Source organism: Bombina bombina, chromosome 1 (assembly GCF_027579735.1).
Source record: "Bombina bombina isolate aBomBom1 chromosome 1, aBomBom1.pri, whole genome shotgun sequence".
Taxonomy (NCBI): Eukaryota; Metazoa; Chordata; class Amphibia; order Anura; family Bombinatoridae; genus Bombina; species Bombina bombina.
Genome location: NC_069499.1, coordinates 1,486,181,108 through 1,486,202,854, shown reverse-complemented (window position 1 = coordinate 1,486,202,854; position 21,747 = coordinate 1,486,181,108). Strand labels below are relative to the sequence as shown.

The 21,747-nt window shown below is 40.2% G+C and overlaps 1 protein-coding gene across 2 annotated transcripts in view; it reads right to left on the bottom strand.

Moving 5' to 3' along the window:
• The window catches only part of ABCA5 (ATP binding cassette subfamily A member 5), a 477,891-nt gene that overhangs the window by 82,593 nt on the left and 373,551 nt on the right, over window positions 1-21,747 (bottom strand). For both annotated transcript variants that reach the window (XM_053707235.1, XM_053707226.1), the window contains exons 27-29: window positions 21,006-21,080; window positions 18,178-18,269; window positions 16,168-16,285 (exon numbers count right to left, since the gene is read on the bottom strand). In XM_053707235.1, coding sequence (XP_053563210.1) covers window positions 16,168-16,285; window positions 18,178-18,269; window positions 21,006-21,080 — 285 coding nt within the window. The remainder of the gene's footprint in view (window positions 1-16,167; window positions 16,286-18,177; window positions 18,270-21,005; window positions 21,081-21,747) is intronic.

The window sequence follows — 21,747 nt, the reverse complement described above, 5'->3', positions numbered from 1 at the left end:
TATCTACGTATAGTTTTGCCAGTTATATTGAACATATGATTTCACTCCTGACTTCCAATATTATCATAATTTTATAAACTATGGTCTAATGACTAGCAGATTACAAGATGCCCCATGTTCATGCTAATAATTATGTCTAAACAGATAAAAGTATATTCTTATGGATTTGCTATAATGCTCTTGTTAAAGGGACATTAAACTGCTGAGGACAACCACAGTAAAATGATTACTACACATCATGCTATTATTTCCCTCCTGTGCCTGCAGCTCACTTCAAAGTCATTAACCCCTTACATGTATTAGTTAGTGAAGCTCTGCATCTCCACACTGGGCGCCGCCATCTTGTAACTGATATTTGTTATTTAACTTTTAAATTGTGCCAAAAACTGCAAAAATGTAACACTTCTGCTCTGTTTAAAGTGAACTAAACTGAAGTGCAAGGAACAGCTGTCAAAAAGCCGATCTATGAAAATGCACTACTTTTGTCACAGGAAGCAAAAATACGTGAGATAAAAGAAGGCGGCACCCAGTATAAAATGCAGAGCTTTAGCAGCTGGATTCTTTAATGAGTTAAAATAAGAGAACGGCTTTTAAGACAGCTGCAAGTACAGGAGGGAAAACTATAGCATAGTTAGTAGTAATTCTGCTACTGTAGTTGTACCCAGCAGTTTAATGTGCCTTTAAGTACTACAGAGCTATTATGGTACATTCAAAAAAGGAAAAAACAAAATGTATGCTTACCTGATAAATTTCTTTCTTTTTTGACACGATGAGTCCACGGATCATCATTAATTACTGTTGGGAATATCACTCCTGCCCAGCAGGATGCGGCAAAAAGCGCCACAGCGAAGCTGTTAAATATCACCTCCCCTCTATCCCACCCCAGTCATTCGACCAAAGTAAAGGAGAGAAAGGAAACAACAAGGTGCAGAGGTGTCTGAAGTTTATAAAATGCTAACAACCTGTCTAAATAACAGGGCGGTCCGTATCAAGAAATAAATAAATTTATCAGTTAAGCATAAATTTTGTTTTCTTTCTAATGACACAATGAATCCACGGATCATCATTAATTACTGTTGAGAATCAATACCCAAGCTAGAGTACACACATGATAAGGGAGGGATAAGACAGGAAACCTAAATGGAAGGCACCACTGCTTGAAGAACCTCTCTCCCAAAAGCGACCTCAGCTGAGGCTAAAAAGTCAAATTTATAGAAGTTTGAAAAAGAGTGAAGAGAGGACCAAGTTGCAGTCTTGCAAAACTGTTCCATAAAGGCTTCATTTTGAATGCCCAGGAAGAGGAAACAACCCTTGTAGAAAGAGCCGTTACTCTCTCGGGAGGCTGCTGTTCAGCAGTTTCATAGGCAAAGCAAATGATACTCTTCAGCCACAAAGAAAGAGAAGTAGCCGTAGCTTTCTGTCCCTTACGTTAAACAGAAGACTGAAGAAAATCCTTAGTCGCCTGTAAATAGAATTTTAGTGCACATACCACGTTCAGATTGTGTAGAATCCGTTCCTCCTAAGAAGATGGATTAGGACACAAGGAAGGAACAACAATCTCCTGATTAATGTTCTGGTCTGAAACTACTTTAGGGAGAAACTCTAATTTAGTACGTAAAACCACCCTATCCGATTAAAAAATAAGGTAAGGAGACTCATACTGTAATACCGAGAGCTCTGAAACTCTACGAGCAGATGAAATAGCGACAAGAAATAATAATTTCAAAGATAACAACTTAATATCTAAGGAATGCATCAGCTCAAACGGAGCCCCTTGAATAACTTTAAGAACTAAATTGAGACTCCAAGGAGGAGTAAATGGTTTGAATACAGGCCTGATCCTGACTAAGGCCTGACAAAACAATTGTACGTCTGGGAAGTCCGCCAGACGTTTATGTAACAAAATAGACAAGGCAGATATTTGACCCTTTAGGGAACTTGCTGATAATCCCTTCTCCAAACCTTCTTGGAGAAAGGACAGAATTCTAGGAATCCAAACTCTACTCAAAGAGTAGCCCTTGGATTCACACCAGTATAGATATTTACACCATATCTTATGGTAAATCTTTCTAGTCACAGGTTTACAAGCCTGAATCATGGTCTCAATAACCGATTCCGAAAATCCACGCTTGGATAAATTAAGCATTCAAACTTGTAGCAGTCAGCGTCAGAGAAACTAGATTTGGATGAAAGAAGGGTCCTTGAAGTAGAAGGTCCTTCCTCAAAAGAAGTCTCCAAGGTGGAAGAGATGACATGTCCACCAGGTCTGCATACCAAATCCTGCGAGGCCATGCCGGTGTAAGGAGGATCACCGACACCCTTTCCTGCTTGATCCAAGCAATGACTCGAGGTAGAAGAGCAAACGGAGGAAATAGGTATGCGAGACTGAAAATCCAAGGTACCGTCAGAGCATCTATCAGTAGAGCCTGAGGGTTCCTTGACCTCGACCCGTACCACAGAAGCTTGGCATTCTGCCAAGAAGCCATGAGATCCAATTCCGACTGACCCCATTTGAGAATCAGGCTGGAAAACACTTCCGGATGGAGTTCCCACTCCCCCGGGTGAAAGGTCTGCCTGCTTAGGAAGTCCGCCTCCCAGATGTCCACTCCTGGAATGTGGATCGCCAACAGATAGCAATTGTGGGTCTCCGCCCACTGAATGATCTTGGCTACCTCTGTCATGGCCAAGGAACTCCGAGTTCCTCCCTGACGGGTGATGTAAGCCATTGATGTTATATTATCCGACTGGAACCTGATGAACCAGTCTGAAGCTAACTGAGGCCAGGCCAGGAGAGCATTGAAGATTGCTCTCAATTCCAGAATGTTTATGGGTAGAACAGACTCCGACCGAGTCCATGTTCCCTGAGCCTTTAGAGAGCCCCAAACTGCTTCCCTTCCCAGAAGGCTGGCATCTGTTGTCACAATCACCCAGGAAGATCTGCAAAAGCAGGTTCCCTGGGAGAGATGATCCTGAGACAACCACCAAAGTAGAGATCCCTTATCTCCTGCTGCAGCTGTAATTGCGGAGACAGATCCGCAAAATATCTGTTCCACTGCCTGAGCATGATTAACTGCAGAAGTCTGAGGTGGAAACAGGCGAACAGAATGATGTCCATTGCTGCTACCCTCAGCCCAATTACCTCCATGCACTGAGCCACTGATGGCCGAGGAGAGGACTGAAGTGCTAGACAAGAATCAAAAATCTTTGATTCCCTGACTTCTGTCAGAAAAATTTTCATTGATGAGGAGTCTATTAGGGTTCTCAAGAAAACTAACCTTGTAGTTGGAATCCATCCGTGAGACCGCAGGAAAGATAACAACATTTCCGCGTGTGATCTTGCTTGTTGAAAGTAAGGCGCCTGAAATAGAATATCGTCCAGATAAGGTGCCACTGAAATGCCCCGCAATCGGAGCACCGCCAGCAGGGATCCCAGAACCTTTGAGAAAATTCTGGGAGCTGTGGCAAGACCGAATGGAAGAGCCATGAACTGGAAATGTTTGCCTAGAAATGCAAACCTTAGAAACTTGTGAAAGTCCCTGTGGATGGGAACATGCAGGTATGCGTCCTTTAAATCCACTGTGGTCATAAATTGACCCTCTTAGACCAGAGGAAGAATGGAACGAATAGTTTCCATCTTGAAGGACGGCACTCTGAGAAACTTGTTTAGATTTTTGAGATCTAAAATTGGTCTGAAGTTTCCCTCCTTCTTGGGAACCACGAACAGATTGGAATAGAATCCCAGACCTCGTTCCTGCATTGGAACAGGAACAATCACTCCCACGTTTTTGTTTAAATCTAAATTTAGGAATATACTTGAACAAGCTATTGCTATTGGAATTCTCACTAAGGACCAGGTTGAGTCATTGGTCCCAGAGAATCCTCGGATTCCAATATTTCATTATCTACCAAAAACTCATAAGAGCTTGACCAATCCCCCGGACGTCCCATCATCTCTGGGATTGGGTCATTGTTTGAATCCACATCAGAGTGGATTGACACAATTCTGCAACCCTTGGTGAGAGGTCTGAAAAGCTATTTTAGGGACTCTACTCATCTTTTATGTCTACTTGAAAATTTCAGATGGGACCAAGAGTTTCAATGGGTAGTGGTGGATGCCACTGCATTCTATTGTATTGGGTAGTTGTAAAGCGCGGCTAATAACCTGTAAGGGTCTCAAGGCACTGCTCATTTTATTGACCTTGAAAAGATGAAAGGCTGAGTGGACCTCGCCGGGGATCGAACCTGCAACCCTTGGCTTGCTACAGAGCTCAGCCACAATGCCTTAGCATGCTGAGCTATCTGTCCGGCTCTGAGCTATCTCCTTAGCATTCAAGCCATAAAATATTTCTTTGATATGTATACTAGATTCTCGAATGAGATTAAATTGGTCCTTTGTGAAATTATTGAATTCCTGTTAGAACATAATATTTTTATGTTCGATAAGGAATTTTTTCTACAGATCTGTGGCACGGCAATGGGGGCGAAGTTTGCCCCCTCGTTCGCTAATTTGTATGTAGGGTGGTGGGAGAACTTGTACCTATATACTGAACAGAATCCCTTTAAAGAACAGATCATGTTTTACATGCGGTTTATTGATGATATGATTTTTGTGGTTAGGGAGCCTTTTGATTATACAGGTTTTCTGACATATCTTAGTCATAATGAACTTAATCTCAGATTCATAGGTGAAACTTATGGTGTTACAGCTAATTTTCTTGACTTGACCTTAAGAGGTGACGTTGAAATGGGCATTGTTGTAAGTGACCAACAGCTGGGAACACTATTTTACATGCTAAGTCATGTCATCCACCATATTTGGTTCAATCAATTCCCAGGGGTCAGTTTATGCGTTTACATAGGAATACTAATTCTAGTAAACTGTTTGAACAACAAGCAAAAACATTAATGGCGCGGCTGAAACAAAGGGGTTATGATGAACAACAACTCAATTATACATACAATGAAATAAAAAAATAAGTACCAGTCTGAGTTGATCTAGGGGTCAAAAAGAAGGGACCCTATAGCTCAAGAAACGGTGGTCTTCACAACAGAATTTTCAAGCCAGTTTTATCAAATATGCTCTATTTTAAAAAGCAATCTTCATATGCTTGAGGAGGATGCCACCCTTAAGTCGTATGTTGATACTTGTAAGTTTGTGCCGAAAACACCCTCTACTTTTTTCTCCAGACTATCTCCTAGTTTAGTGCATTCGGAACACACTGATAGAAGTGATTGGATCAAAAAACATAATTTATGCTTACCTGATAAATGTATTTCTCTTGTAGAGTATCCAGTCCACGGATCATCCATTACTTGTGGGATATTCTCCATCCCAACAGGAAGTTGCAAGAGGATCACCCACAGCAGAGTTGCTATATAGCTCCTCCCCTCACTGCCATATCCAGTCATTCGACCGAAACAAGACGAGAAAGGAGAAACCATAGGGTGCAGTGGTGACTGTAGTTTAATTAAAATTTAAACCTGCCTTAAAAGGACAGGGCGGGCCGTGGACTGGATACACTACAAGAGAAATAAATTTATCAGGTAAGCATAAATTATGTTTTCTCTTGTTAAGTGTATCCAGTCCACGGATCATCCATTACTTGTGGGATACCAATACCAAAGCTAAAGTACACGGATGATGGGAGGGGCAAGGCAGGAACTTAAAGGGAAGGAACCGCTGCCTGTAGAACCTTTCTCCCAAAAACAGCGTCCGAAGAAGCAAAAGTGTCAAATTTGTAAAATTTTGAAAAGGTGTGAAGAGAAGACCAAGTCGCAGCCTTGCAAATCTGTTCAACAGAGGCCTCATTTTTAAAGGCCCAAGTGGAAGCCACAGCTCTAGTAGAATGAGCTGTAATCCTTTCAGGGGGCTGCTGTCCAGCAGTCTCATAGTCTAAGCGTATTATGCTCCGAAGCCAAAAGGAGAGAGAGGTTGTCGAAGCTTTTTGACCTCTCCTCTGTCCAGAGTAAACGACAAACAGGGCAGATGTTTGACGAAAATCTTTAGTAGCCTGTAAGTAAAACTTCAAGGCACGGATTACGTCCAGATTATGCAAAAGACGTTCCTTCTTTGAAGAAGGATTAGGACACAATGATGGAACAACAATCTCTTGATTGATATTCCTGTTAGAAACCGCCTTAGGTAAAAACCCAGGTTTGGTACGCAGAACTACCTTGTCTGAATGAAAAATCAGATAAGGAGAATCACAATGTAAGGCAGATAACTCAGAGACTCTTCGAGCCGAGGAAATAGCCATCAAAAACAGAACTTTCCAAGATAAAAGTTTAATATCAATGGAATGAAGGGGTTCAAACGGAACTCCCTGAAGAACTTTAAGAACCAAGTTTAAGCTCCACGGAGGAGCAACAGTTTTAAACACAGGCTTAATCCTAACCAAAGCCTGACAAAATGCCTGGACGTCTGGAACTTCTGCCACACGCTTGTGCAAAAGAATAGACAGAGCAGAGATCTGTCCTTTGAAAGAACTAGCTGATAAGCCTTTGTCCAAACCCTCTTGGAGAAAGGACAATATCCTAGGAATCCTAACCTTACTCCATGAGTAACTCTTGGATTCACACCAATAAAGATATTTACGCCATATCTTATGGTAGATTTTCCTGGTGACAGGCTTCCGAGCCTGTATTAAGGTATCAATGACTGACTCGGAGAAGCCACGCCTTGATAAGATCAAGCGTTCAATCTCCATGCAGTCAGTCTCAGAGAAATTAGATTTGGATGATTGAAAGGACCTTGTATTAGAAGGTCCTGCCTCAGAGGCAGAGGCAGAGTCCATGGTGGAAGAGATGACATGTCCACTAGGTCTGCATACCAGGTCCTGCGTGGCCACGCAGGCGCTATCAGAATCACCGATGCTCTCTCCTGTTTGATTTTGGCAATCAGTCGAGGGAGCAGAGGAAACGGTGGAAACACATAGGCCAGGTTGAAGAACCAAGGAGCTGCTAGAGCATCTATCAGCGTTGCTCCCGGGTCCCTGGACCTGGATCCGTAACAAGGAAGCTTGGCGTTCTGGCGAGACGCCATGAGATCCAGTTCTGGTTTGCCCCAAAGATGGACCAGTTGAGCAAACACCTCCGGATGGAGTTCCCACTCCCCCGGATGAAAAGTCTGATGACTTAGAAAATCCGCCTCCCAGTTCTTCTACGCCTGGGATGTGGATCGCTGACAGGTGGCAAGAGTGAGACTCTGCCCAGCGAATTATCTTTGAGACTTCCAACATCGCTAGGGAACTCCTGGTTCCCCCTTGATGGTTGATGTAAGCCACAGTCGTGATGTTGTCCGACTGAAATCTGATGAACCTCAGTGTTGCTAACTGAGGCCAAGCTAGAAGAGCATTGAATATTGCTCTTAACTCCAGAATATTTATTGGGAGGAGTTTCTCCTCCTGAGTCCTTCAGGGAGTTCCAGACTGCGCCCCAACCTAGAAGGCTGGCATCTGTTGTTACAATCGTCCAATCTGGCCTGCGAAAGGTCATACCCTTGGACAGATGGACCCGAGAAAGCCACCAGAGAAGATAATCTCTGGTCTCTTGATCCAGATTTAGTAGAGGGGACAAATCTGAGTAATCCCCATTCCACTGACTTAGCATGCATAATTGCAGCGGTCTGAGATGCAGGCGCGCAAATGGCACTATGTCCATTGCCGCTACCATTAAGCCGATTACTTCCATGCACTGAGCCACTGACGGGCGTGGAATGGAATGAAGGACACGGCAAGCATTTAGAAGTTTTGATAACCTGGACTCCGTCAGGTAAATTTTCATCTCTACAGAATCTATAAAAGAGTCCCTAGGAAGGAGACTCTTGTGAGTGGTGATAGAGAACTCTTTTCCACATTCACTTTCCACCCATGCGACCTCAGAAATGCCAGAACTATCTCTGTATGAGACTTGGCAATTTGAAAGCTTGACGCCTGTATCAGGATGTCGTCTAGATACAGAGCCACCGCTATGCCTCGCGGTCTTAGAACCGCCAGAAGTGAGCCCAGAACCTTTGTAAAAATTCTCGGGGCAGTGGCCAACCCGAAGGGAAGAGCTACAAATTGGTAAAGCCTGTCTAGAAAGGCAAACCTTAGGAACCGATGATGATCTTTGTGAATCGGTATGTGAAGGTAGGCATCCTTTAAGTCCACTGGGGTCATGTACTGACCCTCTTGGATCATGGGTAGGATGGTCCGAATAGTTTCCATTTTGAATGATGGAACTCTGAGGAATTTGTTTAAGATCTTTAGATCCAAGATTGGTCTGAAGGTTCCATCTTTCTTGGGAACCACAAACAGATTTGAATAAAATCCCTGTCCCTGTTCCGTCCGCGGAACTGGATGGATCACTCCCATTACTAGGAGGTCTTGCACACAGCTTAGGAATGCCTCTTTCTTTATCTGGTTTGCTGATAACCTTGAAAGATGAAATCTCCCTTGTGGAGGAGAAGCCTTGAAGTCCAGAAGATATCCCTGAGATATGATCTCCAACGCCCAGGGATCCTGAACATCTCTTGCCCACGCCTGGGCGAAGAGAGAAAGTCTGCCCCCCACTAGATCCGTTTCCGGATAGGGGGCCGTTCCTTCATGCTGTCTTGAGGGCAGCAGCAGGCTTTCTGGCCTGCTTGCCCTTGTTCCAGGACTGGTTAGGTTTCCAGGCCTGTCTGGAATGAGCAACTGTTCCCTCTTGTTTTGAAGCGGAGGAAGTTGATGCTGCTCCTGCCTTGAAATTTCGAAAGGCACGAAAATTAGACTGTTTGGCCTTTGATTTGGCCCTGTCCTGAGGAAGGGTATGACCCTTGCCTCCAGTAATGTCAGCAAGAATTTCCTTCAAGCCAGGCCCGAATAAGGTCTGCCCCTTGAAAGGAATGTTGAGTAATTTAGACTTTGAAGTCACTTCAGCTGACCAGGATTTAAGCCATAGCGCCCTACGCGCCTGGATGGCGAATCCGGAATTCTTAGCCGTTAGTTTAGTCAAATGAACAATGGCATCAGAAACAAATGAGTTAGCTAGCTTAAGCGTTCTAAGCTTGTCAATAATTTCATTCAATGGAGCTGTCTTGATGGCCTCTTCCAGGGCCTCAAACCAGAATGCCGCCGCAGCAGTGACAGGCGCAATGCATGCAAGGGGCTGTAAAATAAAACCTTGTTGAATAAACATTTTCTTAAGGTAACCCTCCAATTTTTTATCCATTGGATCTGAAAAAGCACAACTGTCCTCAACCGGGATAGTGGTATGCTTTGCTAAAGTAGAAACTGCTCCCACCACCTTAGGGACCGTCTGCCATAAGTCCCGTGTAGTGGCGTCTATTGGAAACATTTTTCTAAATATAGGAGGTGGGGAAAAGGGCACACCGGGTCTATCCCACTCCTTGCTAATAATTTCTGTAAGCCTTTTAGGTATAGGAAAAACATCAGTACACACCGGCACCGCATAGTATCTATCCAGCCTACACAATTTCTCTGGAATTGCAACTGTGTTACAGTCATTCAGAGCAGCTAATACCTCCCCAAGCAATACACGGAGGTTCTCAAGCTTAAATTTAAAATTAGAAATCTCTGAATCAGGTTTCCCCGAGTAAGAGATGTCACCCACAGACTGAAGCTCTCCGTCCTCTTGTTCTGCATACTGTGACGCAGTATCAGACATGGCTCTAACAGCATTTGCTCGCTCTGTATCTCTCCTAACCCCAGAGCTATCGCGCTTGCCTCTTAATTCAGGCAATCTAGATAATACCTCTGACAGGGTATTATTCATGATTGCAGCCATGTCCTGCAAGGTAATCGCTATGGGCGTCCCTGATGTAATTGGCGCCATATTAGTGTGCGTCCCCTGAGCGGGAGGCGAAGGGTCTGACACATGGGGAGAGTTAGTCGGCATAACTTCCCCCTCGACAGAACCCTCTGGTGATAATTCTTTTATAGATAAAGACTGATCTTTACTGTTTAAGGTGAAATCAATACATTTAGTACACATTCTCCTATGGGGCTCCACCATGGCTTTCAAACATAATGAACAAGTAGGTTCCTCTGTGTCAGACATGTTTAAACAGACTAGCAATGAGACTAGCAAGCTTGGAAAACACTTTAAAACAAGTTTACAAGCAATATAAAAAAACATTACTGCGCCTTTAAGAAACACAAATTTTCCCAAATTTTGAAATAACAGTGAAAAAATGCAGTTACACTAACGAAATTTTTACAGTGTATGTAATACGTTAGCAGAGCATTGTACCCACTTGCAAATGGATGATTAACCCCTTAATACCAAAAACGGAATAACAAATGACAAAAACGTTTATTAAACAGTCACAATAACTGCCACAGCTCTACTGTGGCTTTTTACCTCCCTCAATACGACTTTTGAAGCCTTTTGAGCCCTTCAGAGAAGTCCTGGATCATGCAGGAAGAAGCTGGATGTCTGTGTCTGTAATTTTTGCTGTGCAAAAAAAACGCCAAAATAGGCCCCTCCCACTCATATTACAACAGTGGGAAGCCTCAGGGAACTGTTTCTAGGCAAAATTCAAGCCAGCCATGTGGAAAAAACTAGGCCCCAATAAGTTTTATCACCAAACATATGTAAAAAACGATTAAACATGCCAGCAAACGTTTTAAAATACACTTTTATAAGAGTATGTATCTCTATTAATAAGCCTGATACCAGTCGCTATCACTGCATTTAAGGCTTTACTTACATTACTTCGGTATCAGCAGCATTTTCTAGCAAATTCCATCCCTAGAAAAATATTTTAACTGCACATACCTTATTACAGGAAAACCTGCACGCTATTCCCCCTCTGAAGTTACCTCACTCCTCAGAATATGTGAGAACAGCAAAGGATCTTAGTTACTTCTGCTAAGATCAAAACGCAGGCAGATTCTTCTTCTAAATACTGCCTGAGATAAACAGTACACTCCGGTACCATTTAAAAATAACAAACTTTTGATTGAAGAAATAAACTAAGTATAAAACACCACAGTCCTCTTACGACCTCCATCTTAGTTGAGAGTTGCAAGAGAATGACTGGATATGGCAGTGAGGGGAGGAGCTATATAGCAGCTCTGCTGTGGGTGATCCTCTTGCAACTTCCTGTTGGGAAGGAGAATATCCCACAAGTAATGGATGATCCGTGGACTGGATACACTTAACAAGAGAAAGAAAGGGACTTTTAGGTGTGGTCATGGTCCTTGTTTCACTTGTGGATTCTTACATGTAAGTAATGGCTTCAGAAGCACTGTAACTGGTGAAGAATTTACACATAAGTTTTATGCTAATTGTAGAACTACCTTTGTTATTTATCTCCTAGAGTGCAAATTTTGTTCCTTAAAGTACACTGGTCCAACGACCAGGGAATTGAGATCCAGGATTAGGGAACACATCAGGGACACTAGGGAGTATGTTAAAGAATCTGCAGTGGCAAGACATTTTAATCAGATCCATATGACCAACATATTCAATATGAGGGTCCAGGCCATTGATCAAGTGAGGTTTCCACCTAGGGGAGGTGATAGACATAAAATGTTACTTAAACAAGAATTATATTGGATATATAGATTGAAGACTATCACCCCCCAAGGATTAAATCGGGAGTGGGACATGAGTTATTTTATTGAATGATCATCTGTTCCTTAAGTCATATAGCTGTATGTGGTGATTTAATATTATGCCAATTTTCATATGCTTTTTGTCATGCCAATAGATATGTATTGTTTTTTTTTTTAAGTATTGTAGTGGGAATACCATGTTTGTATGCATAAATATGCATACATACTTGTATTTCTCACACTTTTTCTACTATTATATTTAGGTATGTAAATGAATGGAGTTGTGCTTCAATTAACATTAAGATTGGTTTTAGATGTTAGGAATTGTTTTATTTTTTATAATTGATGTTAATGTTTTCTATTGTGCTATTTTTTCTTGTTGACATAATGATTGTAATTAAGAAAATATTTTTGTATGAATTTTATGTACGTTTGTACTGTCTTTTTAAATAACTATTGGGTGCTGTTCTCCCTTTAAATAAGGAGTGTGCGCTTTGCAAACATACACTATGATTAAGTGCTCAAGGGAGCACGAAACTAGTCAGGGTGTTTGCCTGCCTTGTATTGGTATTTTAATGGATTTACAATAAAGATATATTTTTTAATTAGGCCCTCTGAAGTCTCTTGCTGTGCGGCTGTACCTTTCCTTGTTTTACATTAGGATTACTGTATCATTTCAGGAAAATAATAAAATGCCATATTTTTTCCTAATGAATAAAGTGCCCAAACTTTACTAGTCCCAGAAAAAATAAAGTCAGCACTTACCTCATAAATCTGCCAGGCAGCAAGGCAGCTCACTAGGTTTGAGAGGTTCTCTCCCTCACATGGACCTGTGGAAAAAGAGATAAAGTCTGAGTAATCTTACTCAGGCTTTCAGGATTAGGGCAGCATAAATATATGGGAGGCGCAGTGAGAATTATGTCCCACAAGTTCCCATTGCTCTAAAACCACCAGTGCTCTACTGAAGAGACTGATGTGGACTATGGCTACACCCCAGAACAAAGCAGCACAATCTTGTACTACTTAAAAAATAATAAACTCTTGATTGAAGAATCTTTTACTAACACCTAACTTTACCACTTCCTTGCTCTAACGTAGGCAAAGAGAATGACTGGGGTGGGATAGAGGGTAGGTGATATTTAACAGCTTTGCTGTGGTGCTCTTTGCCGCCTCCTGCTGGGCAGGAGGGATATTCCCAACAGTAATTAATGATGATCCGTGGACTCATTGTGTCATTAGAAAGAAAAGATTCTGTTAGTTTCCTAATTCTAGGGATGATCACAATCCTTTTACAAAGTGATTTATCTACAAAGAAATCAATAGACTTTAATGATGATTTTATGTTTAAAAAAAACATTAAGTTTTTCTGAAGTATTTTGATCAACTCTTGAATATATATAGTAGCACATGAAGTATGTCCTCCCTATGGGGTTGATTTATCATATGTCAAGAGGACATGATTCACTATAGCGAATTATGTTCGCTCGACATCGCTAAAAGGAAACAAAATAGGCTGTCCGCATTTATCATTGAACAAGCATTTCTGGTGAAATTCTTATGCAATGCCTCACCCTGCTCACTGGTGGCCAATCGGCTGCTAGCAGGGGCTGTCAATAAATTAGCCCTTTGTGTAGCTCTGAGCATGAAGTGAGCAGTTATAGATATTCCCAGTTATAAAAAATTTTTTTGTTAATCCAACTTTTCTATTTTTCTATTGAAATATTTAACACTGGGAAGTGCTTTATATGTTCATTCTTATTACCAATTTATCATTTATTTTTCAAAGTAAATTTCTATTCCCTCATATCAATGAACTACATAGACAATGTGCAATATGCTTAGTTTTTAATTCTCCTTGATTTTAGCTAGATTACACGCGGTCCAAAAATGATCACAGTATGATAATTATTCATATAATAGGATATAAGTATTTGTAAAATACAATGTTCTGTTAACATGTTTGTTTATATAGGGCCAGATTATGAGTGGAGCATTATTTAGCGCTTTGGCTCGCGTGCTAGAAGAGCGTGTTGGGTAGCGCTTGAAAGTAAAAAGTTATTGCTCGTGCGCTAACCGGATGCACGCAAAAAAACTTTATTAAGGTCTGGCAGACCTGATCCGACAGTGCGGATCAGGTCCGCCAGACCTCGCTGAATACGGAGAGCAATACGCTCTCCGTATTCAGAATTGCACCAGCAGCTCACAAGAGCTGCTGGTGCAACGCCGCCCCCTGCAGACTCACGGCCAATGGGCCGCGAGCTGGGGGGTGTCAATCAACCGGATCGTACTCGATCGGGTTGATTTCCGGTGATGTCTGTCCGCCTGCTCAGAGCAGGTGGACAGGTTATGGAGCAGCAGTCTTTGTGACCGCTGCTTCATAACTGCTGTTTCTGGTGAGTCTGAAGACTCGCCAAAAACACGGGCCGTCATGCTCCTTTCGATAGAAAGGCCCGAAAGTCAATGGAGCAAAGAACTCTGTTGTATGAGAGTGCGTGTGGTGTGTGTTGTATGAGCGTGTGTTTGGTGTGTGTTATTACCTTTTACAACACTTTGCCAAAAATTGTAGCTATCTTGTATATTATTATTATAAATTTTCAGACCAAGCATAAAAATAGGGTCACGAAGGTATGTTGTATCATTGCACTGGGTCTTGGGGGAAAAGTTTGAAAAACCCCTGATTCTTGTACCTGTATTTCTATAAGTAAGGTGTCATGAGTTCAATGCATCAAATTATTACTGCTCATTCATTTTTTATCACAGCACTCGTCAACTTCTATTTGTTAAACTGAAGCAATAAAGTGTTGTTTTTAAATATATATTTCAGCACCAAATTCGTCTTTGACTAAGTAGATTTCAAGGGGGGGTGAGCATCCAGTACTCTTTGTATTGTCTAAGTAGCTAAATAACAAGTTGTACTTTTGGTCCTTGTGGATGAAGATCCTTAAACCTTTAAGGTGGAGGGTTGCAGCCTTGTGATTAGTGATTTACCTGTCTGGGCTAATTTAGGGAGCTTGTTGGTTCCCCTCAGATAGTTTAGTACAGTTTGTTATATAAAGGGACAGTCTACTTGATTTTTTTTTTTTTAAAACGTTTAAAAAGATTATGGGGCCGAATTATCAAGCTCCGAATGGAGCTTGATGCCCCTTGTTTCCAGCGATTCTACTGGCTCGCCGGAAATAGAAGTTATGAAGCAGGGGTCTAAAGACGGCGGACAGAAATCAACCCGATCAAATACGATCGGGTTAAATGACACCCCCTGCTAGCGGCCGATTAGCCACAAATCTGCAGGGGGCGGTATTGCACAAGCAGTTCTTTTGAACTGCTTGTGCAATGATAAATGCCGATAGCGTATGCTGTCGCATTTATCAATGTGCAGCGGACATGATATGCTACATCGTATCATGACCGCTCGCACTTTGATAAATATGCCTCTATTTAATACCCTTTCTTCAGCTTTGCATATGTTATATTAATATACTTTATAATCTCTTAGTTTGCTTTTTTTAAGCTCCGGTAGGCTGACCCTTATCTCAGTACTTTTTAAATTTTGCACAACAGCTAGACAGAGCTAGTTCATGGGTGCCATATAGATAACATTGTGATTAGCCCTGTGGAGAATAATAATTGCTATTCAAGAACCAGCACTGGTTGGCTAAAGTGCAAGATTGTTAAAAGCACTGAGATAAGGAGCAGTCTACATGGGTTTAGATACAGGTAGTAATAAAAGAGCAGGCGGACAGGTTATGGAGCAGCGGTCTTTGTGACCGCTGCTTCATAACTGCTGTTTCTGGTGAGTCTGAAGACTAGCCAGAAACACGGGCCGTCATGCTCCTTTCGATAGAAAGGCCCGAAAGTCAATGGAGCAAAGAAAAGGGGAAAAACCTAACACCCTACTTGCGTGCTAACCCGACATAAACATATTTCTTTACATATGCAAAACAGAATGAGAAGCAGTCTGCCAGGAACGAACAGCAACATCAATAGCTTGTTCTATGGCCTCTGTGAAAAGCACAATTGGGCAGAAAGAAGCTACTACCAGGTGGCAACCGGGCCATAGAACAAGCTATTGATGCTGCTGTTCGTTCCTGGCAGACTGCTTCTCATTCTGTTTTGCATATTTCTTTACCGCTATGTGCAGAACATTGGAATTTGAAATATTTACACACTATAACACTTTATTAAAGGGTCAGTAAACCTTAAAAATAATGTTATATAATTCTGCACATAGTGCAGAATTATATAACATTATATTAGCCAAACTTTGTAAATCAAAGACTATACAGCTGGCCCGATGCGCTCAGTAAAAACAACAGACCCGCTCAGCAGAGTACAGAGAGTGGGTCTGTAAAACAGCGGTATTTTTACAAAATAAAAAGGGAATATTATGATTTACAAAGTTTGGCTAATATAATGTTATATAATTCTGCACTATGTGCAGAATTATATAACATTATTTTTAAGGTTTACTGTCCCTTTAAATATGAATTTTCATAAATATGCTTTTACATGTTTTTATTTACTTAACTGCAAAGTGCTTCAATGCAGTTCTATATACGTATGTGTACATGAGTATTTATGTGTTTACATGCTTTGTAATTTCTATAAAAATGTATGTGGACTTTACCTCATTGTACTCTGGTGCCATATATTCTCCCACTCTGGCTCTCTCTGCTCGCACATCCTCATCTTCAAAATCTGGAGCCTCTGTGAATTTCCAGACCTTATTCTTTTTCATGCGATCACTACAGTCACAAGAATTAAGTTAAGAGTCCCAGAGTTGTAATTTTAAACAAAAACACAACTGTATGTTCTAATTAAAGGGACAGTAAATCTATTGAAATGTTAATAGAATATGTTTATTAGATGTAGTAGAACAACTTTAGAATGTTCTTTCATTATTAATGTTGCCCCTTTTTCATGTAACTTAGCTCTGAAATTTTCTCATTCTCAGAGCTGTAAATGTACTATACAGATTTTCAAGGCTAACACTGCTACATATATTTCCCCAATTGGTTTCAACAGATAACTGCACAGCAATTCAGTTTATACTAACTTAATGAAAGGCTAGCCTTGTTGGCTGCAGACTAAAGCACAAATTGACTTTTTCAAATAATCCAAGAGGTGGCTGGAGTTTGGTGACTGAAAAACAAATGCAGCAAACATGATTTTAATTTGTTTTAAAAATGTTTAGACTTGGCTGATATTGTATTCTATAGCAAGAAAACTAAAATATAATAACAAGGGGCTTCTGTTCCTTCTCATGTTGAATATGAACCATTTTCCATATTGACACAATCACAATCAGAACTTTTTTCATTATCAGTTGGGTGACAAATGGTCCTATACATGTGACAGTCTTGTATGGATGATCACAATCAAAATTCTGAGAATTTAACAACACACTTCCGATCCTATTTTTTACCGTATCAAATTCCGCTACTAAAAGGACTTGATAAACCTCAGACAACACTTATCAGTTTATTACCCTTTACCTTGAAAAGTTTTCAAATATAAACAAACTGAAATGACTTTCCTCCATAATAGATGATATCACTAAACAGATACAGATGAATATGCACTTTTACAGTAATAAAAGTTGGCCAAATAAATAACCCAATAAACAAACGTGACATTTGGTTTTTGCATTATAAAAATAGGTAGATTAATAACGTTAACTATATTGTGTTGCTTTCTGGGGGTAACTATTTACAGGTTGAGGGGTACTAAGATTAAAAGCATTTTAGGATTGTGACCACTGGAAAAAAAACACCATCTCAATACCAACTAGGGTTCAGAAATCATTATCCATCGAAGAGAAGCACAAGATTATGATACATCCTATATTTCTTTGCAAGCAAAAGTGCAATAATGAAATACTCTTAACACAGTAGAGAATTTTCTTTTTGCAATTTTAGCTCCCTTTATACCTATCTTTACTTTAACAAAGTAACTTTTGAAGGAGAATGTAGAATGAAACTATATTTCTGGGGCTTATAAAGCAAATCTATTTTGTCCTAGAGCTGTGATATTATTTTCTTGTTATAACTCAAGTTTATATAACATGCAGTCTGATTTCAATCAGTAAAGAATATTACAAAAAATGCAAACTTATAGTGTAACATCATTTTGCACATGAAAAATGTAGACATTATAATTTGTGAAAGTTTATCTTCCTTCAAATCCCTTTATAAAAAAAATATTATTTTATGTTCACACTTTTAAGGGATAGGAAAGTCACAATTAAACTTGCATGATTCAGATAGAACATGTCATTTAAGACACTTTTAAATTCACTTTTATTTTCAACTGTGCTTCATTCTCTTGGTTTCCCTTATTGAAAAAGAATATGCACATATCTTATACTAGTAGGAGCTAGCAGCTGATTGGTGCCTGCACACATCAGTCTCTTGTGATTGGATAACTAGAAGTGCTAATCTAGCAGACAGCAGTGCAAAGCGGTTCCTTCAGCAAAGGATAACAAGAGAATGAAGCAAATTTTATAATACAAGTAAATTGGAAAGTTGTTTAAAATTGTATGTTCTATCCAAATCATGAAAAAAAAAGTTTGGGTTTTCTGTCCCTTTAAATATTTGGTAATGCCTAAGATGCTCAGGATAATATCATGCACACGCACCTGAATATCACGTCCTTTCTTAGTGATTTCCCACCATTCTTTATCTCCAAGAAACGCAAGATAAATAGTAGAATCACACAGTGAATGTATGGCTGTGGAGAAATAAAAGTATAAATAATGCTTCATTCAGGATTTAGATCATCTGGTAGTTTAATTAATTGTTTATAGAATAATTGCGTATTGCAGGGTTCTTAAAACCACTTGTCGGGACCCCTTACTGGGTCACAATACCATGTTTACTGGGTCGTGACTTGTGTGTGTGTGTTGTAGGAAAGTGTGTGTATTGTAGGAGTGTGTGTGATGTGTTTGTTGTATGAGAGTGTGTGTGGTGTGTGTGATGTGTGTGTTGTAGAAGAGTGTATGTGTTGTATGAGAGTGCGTGTGGTGTGTGTTGTATGAGAGTGTGTTTGGTGTGCGTGTTCTATGAGAGTGTGTTTGATGTGTGCTGTATGAGAGTGTGTGTGGTTTGTGTGGTGTGTGTGATGTGTGTGTTGTAGAAGAGTGTGTGTGTGTTGTATGAGAGTGCGTGTGGTGTGTTTTGTATGAGAGTGTGTGTGGTGTGTGTGATGTGTTTGTTGTATGAGAGTGTGTGTGGTGTGTGTGGTGTGTGTGATGTGTGTGTTGTAGAAGAGTGTGTGTGTGTTGTATGAGAGTGCGTGTGGTGTGTTTTGTATGAGAGTGTGTGTGATGTGTTTGTTGTATGAGAGTGTGTGTGGTGTGTTGTAGAAGAGTGTGTGTGTTGTATGAGAGTGCGTGTGGTGTGTGTTGTATGAGCGTGTGTTTGGTGTGTGTTGTATGAGAGTGCGTGTGGTGTGTGTTGTATGAGAGTGCGTGTGGTGTGTGTTGTATGAGAGTGCGTGTGGTGTGTGTTGTATGAGCGTGTGTTTGGTGTGTGTTATTACCTTTTACAACACTTTGCCAAAAATTGTAGCTATCTTGTATATTATTATTATAAATTTTCAGACCAAGCATAAAAATAGGGTCACGAAGGTATGTTTTATCATTGCACTGGGTCTTGGGGGAAAAGTTTGAAAAACTCCTGATTCTTGTACCTGTATTTCTATAAGTAAGGTGTCATGAGTTCAATGCATCAAATTATTACTGCTCATTCATTTTTTATCACAGCACTCGTCAACTTCTATTTTTTAAACTGAAGCAATAAAGTGTTGTTTTTAAATATATATTTCAGCACCAAATTCGTCTTTGACTAAGTAGATTTCAAGGGGGGTGAGCATCCAGTACTCTTTGTATTGTCTAAGTAGCTAAATAACAAGTTGTACTTTTGGTCCTTGTGGATGAAGATCCTTAAACCTTTAAGGTGGAGGGTTGCAGCCTTGTGATTAGTGATTTACCTGTCTGGGCTAATTTAGGGAGCTTGTTGGTTCCCCTCAGATAGTTTAGTACAGTTTGTTATATAAAGGGACAGTCTACTTGATTTTTTTTTTTTTTAAACGTTTAAAAAGATTATGGGGACGAATTATCAAGCTCCGAATGGAGCTTGATGCCCCTTGTTTCCAGCGATTCTTCTGGCTCGCCGGAAACAGAAGTTATGAAGCAGGGGTCTAAAGACGGCGGACAGAAATCAACCCGATCAAATACGATCGGGTTAAATGACACCCCCTGCTAGCTGCCTATTAGCCACAAATCTGCAGGGGGCGGTATTGCACAAGCAGTTCTTTTGAACTGCTTGTGCAATGATAAATGCCGATAGCGTATGCTGTCGCATTTATTGATGTGCAGCGGACATGATATGCTACATCGTATCATGACCGCTCGCACTTTGATAAATATGCCTCTATGCCTTTAATACCCTTTCTTCAGCTTTGCATATGTTATATTAATATACTTTATAATCTCTTAGTTTGCTTTTTTTAAGCTCCGGTAGGCTGACCCTTATCTCAGTACTTTTTAAATTTTGCACAACAGCTAGACAGAGCTAGTTCATGGGTGCCATATAGATAACATTGTGCTTAGCCCTGTGGAGAATGATAATTGCTATTCAAGAACCAGCACTGGTTGGCTAAAGTGCAAGATTGTTAAAAGCACTGAGATAAGGAGCAGTCTACATGGGTTTAGATACAGGTAGTAATAAAAGAGGTAAAAAGTATATTAATATAACAGTGTTGGTTATGCAAAACTAAAGAATGGGTAATGAAGGGATTTTCTATCTTTTTAAACAATAACAATGTTCAAGTAGTCTGTGCCTTTAATGTAACCCTGTTGTGATTCTTCCAACTCTGTATATTTAAGAGAGTAGGTTTGACAAATTTTTCAGGAAGGGGTGTTAGTTAAAGGGCCACTAAACCCAAAATCTTTATTCATGCTTCAGATAGAACATACAAATTTAAACAACATTACAATTTACTTCTATTATTTATTTTGCTTCATTTTTAGATATCCTTATTTGAAGAAAAAGCAATGCACATGGGTGAGCCAATCACATGAGGCTTCTATGTGCAGCAACCAATCAGCAGCTACTGAGCATATCTAAATATGCTTTTCAGCAAAGAATATCAAGAGAATAAAACAAATTAGATAGTAGAAGTAAATTAGAAAGATGTTTAAAAATGCATTCATGAAAGAAACAATGTGGGTTTCATGTCCCTTTAACCATTTGATCAGAGGTTCATAAAACCAAAATATACACTGCCTGCTCACCTAGTACGTTGCTGAAATTCCACAAGTAAAGCTAGCGGTATTTTTAGGTTTTCTTAAAACAGTTAAAAACACTTCAAATAATTAATAGTTAAGACGTGTTCTATGTGTACATAGTCTTACTATTGTAAAGAGCAGCATCTAAACAGGCCTGGATAAAAAAAAATTCTTACTGATACAACGGACACCAGCAGCTTTCCCAGAAGATCAGAATTGTTTCCATCGACATGAGAAGCTTTCCACGGCATCTGTAAAATAATAAAAACAAAATGTATGCTTACCTGATCACATGTCGGATTAAAGTCCAGTCCACTAGGAGTAGGCAAAACACCCAATATAACAGAGCTTTAAATCTCTCCCATTTTCCCATGATCCCTTAGTCATACATATGGCCAAGAGAAAGGAGAATTTTAGAAAAGTAGAAAAGTGTAAGTGAAGTGCAAACTGATACTGCTCCCAACAGTACTGAGGAAACAAAGGCGGGTCTTGTGGACTCTCACCATCATGAAATAAATGAATTAATCAGGTAAGCACATATTTTGTTTTCTTTCAAAAGATGGTGAGAGTCCATGAGCCATCCCATGCAGAATCCTATACCTACAAACCACAATTATATAGGGTGGGAAAACAGTTAAAGTGATTTGATACCCAAAATATTTTTTTCATGGTTCAGCTAGAGCATGCCACTTGAAACAACGTTCTAATTTACAATGATCAATTCTTCTTCGTTCTCTTGGTATATTTTGTTGAAAAGCAGGGATGTATGCTTAGGAGTTGGCCCATTTCTGGAGCAATATATGGCAGCAGTTTTGCAAGAATGTAAGAATCTATTTGCCACTAGAGGGCAGCACTATTTCCTGCCATGTAGTGCTCCATATGCCTACCTAGGTGTGTCTTCAACACAGAATACCATGG